The 10,691-nt window shown below is 37.9% G+C and overlaps 2 protein-coding genes across 2 annotated transcripts; both read right to left on the bottom strand.

Moving 5' to 3' along the window:
- Positions 1–666: 666 nt before the first annotated feature.
- On the bottom strand, positions 667–2,848 carry LOC139901480 (uncharacterized). The gene is made up of 4 exons (XM_071884189.1): positions 2,834–2,848; positions 1,735–2,451; positions 1,490–1,636; positions 667–1,056 (listed from the first exon to the last, which is right to left on the bottom strand). The coding sequence occupies exons 1-4, from the start codon at positions 2,846–2,848 to the stop codon at positions 667–669; spliced, it is 1,269 nt and encodes a 422-aa protein (XP_071740290.1).
- Positions 2,849–3,793: 945 nt separating this feature from the next.
- Positions 3,794–10,371, bottom strand: LOC139897883 (flowering time control protein FPA). Its single transcript, XM_071880594.1, has 4 exons — positions 10,222–10,371; positions 9,449–9,757; positions 5,547–6,727; positions 3,794–4,986 (listed from the first exon to the last, which is right to left on the bottom strand). The coding sequence occupies exons 1-4, from the start codon at positions 10,222–10,224 to the stop codon at positions 3,957–3,959; spliced, it is 2,523 nt and encodes an 840-aa protein (XP_071736695.1). The 5' UTR covers positions 10,225–10,371; the 3' UTR covers positions 3,794–3,956.
- Positions 10,372–10,691: the final 320 nt, after the last annotated feature.

The raw sequence follows: 10,691 nt of genomic DNA on the forward strand, positions 1-10,691 counted from the left end.
CCAGACGGACATATTGAATAATCCAGGACAAAGGACAATTAACCCATGGGCATAAAACTAAAATCAACACGTCAAATATCATGATTACGGAAGTTTAAATAAGCATAATTCTTTTATTTCATATTTAATTTCCTTTATTTTATATTTAATTGCACTTCTAATTATCGCACTTTTATTTATTGTTATTTTATTTAATCGCACTTTTAATTATCGTACTTTTAATTATCGCAATTAAATTTTATCGCATTTTTATTATTCGCAATTTCATTATCGTTATTTACTTTACGCTTTAATTTAAAGTCTTGTATTTATTTTATATTTTACATTAGGTTTTAACTGCGACTAAAGTTTTAAAATCGACAAGCCGGTCATTAAACGGTAAAAAAACCCCCCTTTATAATAATAATATCACTTATATATATATTTGTATTTTTATAAAAGTAAACTAATATAGCGTTGAGCTTTGTTTAAAGATTTCCCTGTGGAACGAACCGGACTTACTAAAAACTACACTACTGTACGATTAGGTACACTGCCTATAAGTGTTGTAGCAAGGTTTAAGTATATCCATTCTATAAATAAATAAATATCTTGTGTAAAATTGTATCATATTTAATAGTTTTTCCTAGTAAAATATAAGCTATTTTATATACACCTCGTTCGACATCACTCCTCATCTTGATTTTGCTCTTGTTCTGATATTCGTTTCTCTTGTTCAGATATACGTCTCTCGTGATCATTTATTTGCGTTCTACACTCTTGCAGCTCCTTCTCTTGCCTATCCATCCGTTTCACCAAAGACATGTATAATTCCTTTGCATCAGTAGATAAGTTTGATTGAGTCTGAGATTGAGACTGAGATTGAGATTGAGATTGAGACTGTTCTCCACCACCATGTTCCTCATTGACAGGTTCATCTTCAACAGGTTCTTCAACTTCCTCATCCACTTCCGTCCCATCAAAGTATTGGCAACTTTTTAACCACCATTGACATCCACTCTCAACATCAGTGGGATGCAGAGTACGAAAAGGTCGTTTATTCTTCGGACAATCATCCTGTACAACAGCAGCAAAAGTTAAATCCAAAGGCGCAAGGACGCAAGACCAACCTTGCGCCTCGTAAATGATGACGCAAGACTACTCTTGCGTTGACCATAAGACGTTAGCTGAAGGCGCAAGGACCCAAGGACAAACCTTGCGTCCCGGAAACAAACACGCAAGCCGTGAACCTTGCGTGTTACGTCATTAGTAACCAAGCGCAAGGTTGGTCTTGCGTCCTTGCGCCTAATTACTGATGACGCAAGACTACTCTTGCGTTGGCGATATGACGTAAGGTGCAGGCGCAAGGTCGCAAGAACGAACCTTGCGCCTTGGTCACGCAAGGACGCAAGATATATCTTGCGCCCATCACAGAACCCATTTTATCCTAAATCCTTACTCTGTATTCTTCCAGCACTAACAAAACTTTTATGTTAAAAACAACACTTACCATAACGTTTAGTAGATGCAGGTAATTAGTGACTGAAAAAGTCTCAGCCGATGAACGTTTCCAAAATAAGGCCCTCGGTACTCCATTTTTGTCTGTCTTGTGGGCAAAACTTTTAATTGTTCGTCGATATGCCTCGAGAATCCAAATCTACAAAATTAGTTAAATAAATAAGGACGCATAAAAAAATAATATACGATTCAAATGTAGAGGTATTAACCAAATCTACCAAACTTGTTTATTTTTACCTTAAATGACCACATAAAACCGACCAAAGTATAACCCTTTCCCACCTCTAACTGACTTTCCCGAGCTTGAAATCCATCTTTAACTACGGGGTAAGTGGCATCCCAAATACGATTACCCCACGGGTAGTCATTCAATTTAGCAAAGTCTTCGACTAGCCATAGGTATTTTTTGCTCACCACATGAATCCCTTGCTTACCCATAAACGCTCTCTCCACAATCAAAATAATGGCTAGTCGCACGACATCATCATCACTAACCACAAAATCAGCACCATCATATAAAAGCTTTTGGATATCGGTAATTGTAATGTTTGAATTAACTTTACGATTTGGGAAACAACGTCGTCTAATCGGTGGTGTTTCTACATCATAACTTCTGGGAATGTAATGTGCCATGTCCGTGCGACGACTAAACTTAAACCCCGTGATGAGACAAAATTCCCGCCTACTAAATCTAATTTTGAAATTCGGACGGAAACTAAACCATATTTCCTCATCATCAGCAGGGTACTTTTCATCTATTCCTATCGGTCGCTCACTCTTTCTTTGGAGCATTGCATGTACAAGGCCCGGATCATTGCCGGTGTAAGAAAGATCTAGCCAAGGACCAAAACAAGTTCCCCTAAAAATTTTTTGTTGATTCTCAGTCATTGATGCCTTTAGTTGAGGTATAACATTAAGCATATTCTTCATCGTCAACTTCGCCTCAACATATCCCTGAAACAGACAGTTTTTCAGAAGAAAAATACAGGCGCAAGGACGCAAGTCGCACCTTGCGTCTCGTGTATCACACAGGCGCAAGGACGCAAGACGTGCCTTGCGCCAGATACTAGGGACAAAACGCAAGGACGCAAGACTTTCCTTGCGCCTATACCAGATTCTAGTTTTAAGCCCTAAAACAATCGTGTTCCAGTTTTTATAAAATGTTAGCTTCCAAATACTGTAACTTTAACAAATCTAGCAACACTATAAGTGAGTTTTGCATCACCAAGCTCGTTGAAGCATTTCATCGAACACTTGGTGTGCAACAAAAATTATATATCATTTTCGACATAGAAATGGAGTAATCGAACGGAGATAGTTGAAAGGAAACACTTACCTGTTCTTGTGACATATTGATCACGTTTTTTGTCGGTTTTTTTTCTCTTCCTTTTTCTCAATCGTGGTGGTGATGGTGATGCTAATGGAGGCGGTGATGGTAATGGTGGTGAGATGTACTGATGGCGGTGGTGCTGGCGATGGTGGTGGTGGTGGTGGTGATGTGGTGAGTCTCAGAAGAAAGGTCGCAAGGGTAGACGGGTCGCAAGGGGGTCGCAAGTGCAAGGTTCTTTGTAATCGCCGTCGGTCGCAAAGTGGTCGCAAGAGCTGAGTGTCGGGGTGTGTGTGTGTATGTGGTGTCTGATTTCTATATTTGACCTAATTTTTTAACACAAGGACGCAAGGCGCAAGGACGCAAGGCGCAAGGACGCAAGTCGCAAGGTCGCAAGGTCTCTTGCGCCTTGCGCGGGCATTTTGTCAAGGTTTTTTTTTTTTGGGTACCAGCTCAGAAAAGACCAAAAAAATGGGTATTTTGGTGATTGAACCTTATTTTATTGCCATATTTATGATCTCTTTAAGGACCCTCCACATTTCTGTTAAGTTTTATTTTAAGGCCCACTGGACCCGTAATCTTGAACCCAACTGACCCAATTTTTAAGTATTGGGTTTGGTTTGCCAGCTCTAGTTTGGTCCGTTAATTCGACCCATTGTGTTTGGAATTACATTTGAGTATTTGACTTATTAGCGTTAAATTATTTTTAATCGAAAACATATAGTTATTTACAACAAATAAACTTCACGCGCAATGAAGAAGTGCGTTAACCAAATTCGTGTCTATAACATTTTAGAAATTATATAATTGACATATCTATATTTTTGAAGAACTTCACTTTAAAATGCTATTTGAGTCATTCTAGCAGTGCAACTGGTTAATTTAACTAAAATCGCCGCAAGAAAGTGCCCGGAGTAACAGGAGATTCTGAACAACTAAACCAACAATTAAAAAACCAATCATCATGCTAATAACTATAACTATATCCATGAAAACGAGAATGTAGGGAGTCAGAGCAACAAAACACTCTAGCAGAACATTATTTCATTATATGACATTAAAAACAAATCAACAAACTTTTAAAAAATCTTCACATCCAGAATGCTTGATGGTTACACCTAACGAGCTCGATTCAAGTTTTCCCTTGTTGGATTTGCTTGAGAAGAGTTGCAGCCAACTCTAACGTCGCCTGTAATCGTTTCTGTGGATCTGCATCGCCTTCTCCTTGCACGTTTCCTTGACTACTTTGTCCCATGGGTCCCACATTCGATACCTGTTGTTTAAATTGCTGCTGCATTTGATTGTATTGAGATGACGAATGGTTCTCAGAACCAATTGTTTGTGGCATTCTATAACCATTATCGGGAATCAATGTATTATTATTGTTCGATTGCCTAAACTCTTCACTTACTGGTTGCCTTGTGTTCCCTAAAAATGAAGCCAATTGTGCGAGTTGATCAGGTTGTATGACACTCGCTTCTTGATGACCGTATTGTGACATCATCGGACTTTCACGTCGGTAATTACTTGAATTCACAGAATCATTAGGTTGTGGGAACATACAATTCCCACCACCCGGGTTGAGATTCTGAAGAGGCTGATGGGTGGTTCCTTGGGGGTTAACCATATGGTCCAGTGGCCGAGTATTTTCGACTACGGGTGGCTCAACCATGTTCCTGTTAGCATGATACGGTACTGGACCAGGAGGTAGAGCCGGTAAAGGTGGATTATTTCCACGTTTTCCAAGCGGGTAGGGTCCGGAAGGTGATGCAAATGATGTTCTAGAAGCTTCCAGATTAGAAGACACAAAATATGGGTCGGGTTGGGTTTGGGTTTGAGCGGGTGGTGGAAGAGGCGGGTCAACAGTAGAAGACGGTTGTTCTAGCCTTAATATGACACCAGAAATGCTGAGTTTTCCGGGTACTTTAAGTATTTTTTCTGAGAAATCAGAGGGTGGTACGAGAAACAAAGTGGTTTTGTCATCAAGTTTAGCAACTGCAGCGCGTTGTTTTTCGCCCAAATAGTTCATGAATTCATTGTAAAAACCCATATCAGCATCACTTTCGGGTACGAAGAATACGACCCATGAAGTAGCTGCTTGATAGTAATGTTTTGATAGCATTTCTAAACTAGTCCTTGCAGTGCAGTCCAGGAACTCAGGCCTGCATATCAACATGGTCCAAGATATAATCATTCATTTATACAACTTAAAGCTAGTGATTTTTTTGTTATGTTAAACTAAAGGCAACAATTTCTAACATTTTTTACAAAAATCTCTCTACTCGGGAAGTACTCGGTTGGTTAGGACTTTTTAGGGAGTACTCGGTAACTCAGGGAGACCAAGTTTGACTTTGACCGATATTGACCAAGTTTGACTTTGACCGATTTTGACCAAGTTTGACTTTGACCGATTTTGACCAAGTTTTGAACAAGTTTTGACTGTTTTACCGAGTAATAGTTTTGACCAACTTTCCAAGTAATCATGAGTTATGGCCGAGTACTCGACGAATTGAAAAAAGCGAGTACTCGCTGAGTAATTCCGAATTTTGTTACACCGCTTGTGAATATATCCATGTTTTTCGTAGCTTATAAAATGTGTCAATCAAAGTAATTAGAGAACCAAACAGATACATTGCCTTATTATACAATATACACATTATCTACTTCAAATTATTTTTAATAGTGGTTTTGCATACTTGAATAAAAGAAGTCAAGAACTTACAATATCATGTCTAGTACTTTACCAACAGGAAAGGCACGAGCACGACAGATCGACGTCCCGCCTTTTGCTATAATTCCTTCCCATTTCCACTCGCTACTTGCAGACACGCGTTGCGTTTCAGGAGTTGATCGTTTCCATTCAACAGGGTTTTGAGGTAACGAAACTGAGCCCGTCTGGAAATTATCATACGCTGCATTACGAGAGTTTCCATAAGCTTGAGTGATGTTAACAGGTGGATCAGGGACTTGTTTATGATACCCAAAATGCCCTAAATTATTATCAATCATGCCAAGATTTGGATACTCGTGTGGTCTCGGGACAACACGTTTTACTTGTTCAGAGTCGGAGAAAGGGTATTCAGGAAGCTCGGGTTCAGGGGAAATCATGTTGCTCTTAAGTTTCTTTGCACCATGATAAACCAATGCGTCTTCTGGTAGGTCCCACTCGTCGTCATATAACGGCCCTTGATGAGGCATATTTCGAGGAGGAAAATCGTGAAAACCGCCCAAACCTCCATCTCTATTTCTTGAAGGACTATGGCGTCCGTACATATTCCCAAACTCGGGACCCACTTCTTGAAATCTGTTACCTTTTCTGGCACCATCAAAACGTTCAGTCTCGAAATCAGGGACAAAACGAGGGGATCTTCTACTGCGATCTGGCTCATGGTACCTATCGTGTCTAAAGTTCTCAGATGAACCTTCATATGGTCTGACCGGAGGTGAAGGGGGGTCATTCATTAAGTTTCTTGAACTGTTCGATGGTCCAGAATCGTTTCTTGCAAAGGTTATATGAACCCTGGGGTTGTTGAACAACTTCCCCTGTAAATTATCTTTGGCCCTGCAGGCTGAATTAATATTTTTGTATCTGATAAATGCGTAAGTTCGACCGGGAAATGCGGAAATTTTTTCAATCTCGCCAAACGGGGAGAAGGCGTCCCATAAGATGTCTTCGTCTACTTTTAGTGACTGTGGAAACCCGACCCATAAGACTTCACTGGGTGGTTGTTCGGAGTTTTTGCTGTCCGTTTTTGGATTCTCGTTGTGATAAATTGGGTCAGAAATGACATGGCGGGGTCTCGAGTCTCTTTGAGGAAACTGAGACCCTCTTGCTAAAGAACGAGGCTCGTCTCGGGGTCGCATGTAGTCTTCACTATGTGATGATTGTGCTGATGATTTATCCTGATATGTCAGATGCAACAGATTCAATTTTAGAAATATGAAATTTGCCTGCTGTTGTGGCTACTTTAAAAGTTGAAGACTATTGTAGCAAAAAATGGCAATGTTTTAATTAATAGTGCTTTGGTTAAGATGAATATTTTTTAAATTAATATGTGACTGAAAGTATAGAGTACATCTTAATGGTAAGGATTAACCTGCAACTAAAAACACAACTTATATGACTGCCGCAGATCATTTCAGTTTTACTTCTGTTAGTATTACTGGCTGCTAACAACTTCAACCAACAATGAATTGGTTCAGTTTTATCATCACTCATATTCACTCAGTAACCAATTATTATCTTACATGTTCAACCAACAATATCTGGAGTGGCTGGAAAAATACAGGGTTCCAACATAACTTGGTGTTATGAGTAGCCTTTTGTACACATAAATTTTTTGTAGTAAAACACATTAACCATTCAAGTTTAACCTACACATTACGTACGTACCCATCGAAAGACTATCTTCATTACACAATAATATTTAACCATGTAAAGGCTTATTGTTAGCAGGTGACAGTTTTTACATATTACTCATCTCCATGTACAACCTATGACCACAGTTATTTCGCTAAATCGATACTGTATTATGTAGTATGTGTAAGTTTATGAAACTAGTATGCAACATTGGCAAATTGATGATATGCTTCTGTGTGCTTAGATGGAACCATAAGTCGAGAAAAGTGAGGTTTGGCAATCCATAAATAAACTGGTAATTTGGAATAATGATAAGTACATATTTACGGCGTATAACTGGATAGTGAAAATTAGCGGTTTGTGATGGAGGTTGCCCACATTCTTGAAACACTATAACTCATTATATCAATTGTATTTTGGGATTTAACATAACCAATTGGTGCAAGAGATTACACCTAGTAGCTGCAACGAACATCGAGAGTAACACATTACATAACGGTCGGGCAACAATTGAAGCACCTCCATCAAGTACCTATTGTGTGCGGAGGTACTTGAATTAATATACCTTGGCTTAAACGTACTATTGATCCAAGTAGAAAAGTGAATATGTTGTGGTTTAAATGTTGTGGTTTAAATGTTAATTAAAGAGTTGTTTTCCACTTAAGATGTTCAATTCTTTTAGTCGGGTATCAGAAACCATGGTTCCCTTGTGATATACGGAGTATTATTCTTGACATTTGTTTTGTTTTTATATAGCGTGAAGAAGTTCACTTTTGCAGCTGAGCATCCTAATCATTAAGATGGAACAAGTGTGCAACATTGGCGAATATGTGATATGCTTCAGTGTGAAATGGATCCTAAAGTCAATAAATGTGAAGGTTAAACAATCTATAAGTGAATTGGTATAATGATAAGTACTTATTTACATCGTACGACTAAATTACTAAAATTAGTGTGATGGAGGTGCAGCACATTCTTGGAACACTATAACTCACTATGTCAACTGCGTTTTGGGATTTAACATAACCAATTGGTGCAAGAAACACTGCTGAGATCACATCTAGTAGCTGCAACGAACATCAAGAGAGCACAAACATAACAATCAGGCAACAACGATTAGACGCCAGTGTACGTTGTGCTATTAAAGTTCTAGTATCTGTGATATATTTTAATCTCAATAGACAAGTTAATACCCAGAAAAGTGATGAGTTCACTTTGTTTAGATGCTTAGTTCTTTTAGTCTGGTATCTTAAAAGCCAATGTTTCCTTTGTGATATATTATCGTTGATGAATTGTTCTTGGCATTTGTTGTATTACATTGCATGAAAAAGTTCCCTTTTGCACCTACGTATCCTAATCATTAAATAGCTGAGGGAGTAAAATGAGTCTTAATTTGCAACAATGTAGTATTCAGTCCGCAACAATCAACCAAAGACGGAAAAAGTAGTTAGATCCTCTTGGTAGAGAGGCAACCTACCTTATGGGTTACTGGGGTCTGGGGGTATAATATTGGGCACTTGCTGACCGAGCATATGTGGATCATTGCCATGTTTGGCAACAAGCTTTTTGGAGCTTTTAGCTTTTATAAAAAAGCTCCTATCAAAATATAGCTCCGTTTGGTTGCAAAAGCTTAAAGCTTTTTGAGGGAGAAAAAAAGCTAAAAACTAAAAAGCTACTAGAAGTAGCGTTTAGCTTCTAGCTTTTTGTCATTTTACTCTTTATTTTAATAGTTTCAGCTGCCAAACAGCTAAATACATATAAAAAGCTAACAGCTACAAGCTACAAGCTACCAGCTAAAAGCTACCAAGCTAGTTTTGCCAAACATACCCCATATGTGAATATGTTGTAAGTTATAAATAGATTTTATTATGCTTGTGATATTTGACTCTCTGAAAGAATTGATAGTAGATGATCTAAACGAGGGGCACAAACCCTATACCATTTGTAGACTGCTATTTATATGTTCGATTATGTGTCTATGTAATTCAAATTTTACAGTGTTTTAAACGCTTCATTATATGTAGTCCAGCAACAAGCGTCTGATTTCATGATACTTTCATTAGCTAGTGAAAATGGTTTGTAGATAGCCAGCCTTTTTAGGTCGAATGGCGTGTTGACTTAAATGAGGTAAGTATAGCAAATAAAACATGAAAATGGTTCATATAGAGAAGGCAATTAGCTTTATGAATTGAGAAAACACTGCTGAACTTTAAAAATGTACATGTACAAAAAGCAAATAGCAGGAATAGGTGGACAAGACTAACCGCCTTAGTAAACTCAATTCTAAGTGCTTTCCCTGCAAGAATGAAACCTTGAAGTGCTTCAAATGCTGCAAAAGCTGCACCTTCATCGATAAAATTGATAAAAGCATAGCTACGCCCAGGTTGAAAAGCTACACTCTCAAGCTCCCCAAAATCACGAAAGTGATTGCTCAACGCACGCTCGGTTAAAGTATGAGATAGATTCCCAACCCACAGATGTCTTGAAGGAGGTGCGTTGCTCCGACCATGACTTCTCTCTTCCGATCTCACAGGATAGTCCCTTCGAGGCCTGTCCCGTCCGCCTCTAAAACTCTAGATATGATTTAACAAAAATACTTATATCAGCAACACTCATTCAATTATTATTATATTTTTAAGAACAACATCAGAATACTTACATTACTCACTGTAACAGATCAAAGCATAAACACTAACAAATTTCATGCAACCAAATAATATTATAAACTGAAGATATACATCAAATGTATAGCCAAAAGTAACACCGTTATCTTCTACTTATTAAAGTTATATATTATAAATGTATTTTCTTAAGTACATATGTATACGTATATGTATACGTATACGTATACGTATATGTATACATCGTCAATTAAAATCGTACTTAAGGAATACATAAAAGATATCAAACTAGATTAGATCGCAGTCACAAACGAATAATCTAATAACCGGATGCAAATAAAACAAGTGAATTTCATCATTAACCCTAAAACAATCAATACAGTGAACAGATGAATCAAACGGGGGAAAGAACTAACCATTGGTGTTTGAATTTGATAATCAGGAAATCGATCACGCCTTTAGCAAACAAAATCAGGTAATCGATTAAAGATTGATGGCGGCAAATGAAAATATGGTGATTTAGTGTATGGCTAGGGTTTGGTTATGGCTGATGCTGAATAGGATAAAAGAAAAAAATGAGACGATGATAGCCTGTTATATACAATACGCTGCCGTCTTGTTTCCCTTCTGAACTTCGCCTTCATAAATAATATCCGGCCCCCTCGTACTTTCATAACTGTACAACTTTGACCCTTTCTTTATTCTTTATCTTTATTATCCTTATAACCAAACCACAAAGCCTCTTAGCGGTGAATAGTTCAGAATCTGAATGATTCAAAATCTCTGAATAAAGTTTGTTCTGAATAAAAATGAGTTATTTGATATATATTTATAATGAACGATATGAACTAAGTAAATTACCTTATTAACGTGTAACATGAATAAA

Source organism: Rutidosis leptorrhynchoides, chromosome 3 (genome assembly GCF_046630445.1).
Source record: "Rutidosis leptorrhynchoides isolate AG116_Rl617_1_P2 chromosome 3, CSIRO_AGI_Rlap_v1, whole genome shotgun sequence".
NCBI lineage: Eukaryota > Viridiplantae > Streptophyta > Magnoliopsida > Asterales > Asteraceae > Rutidosis > Rutidosis leptorrhynchoides.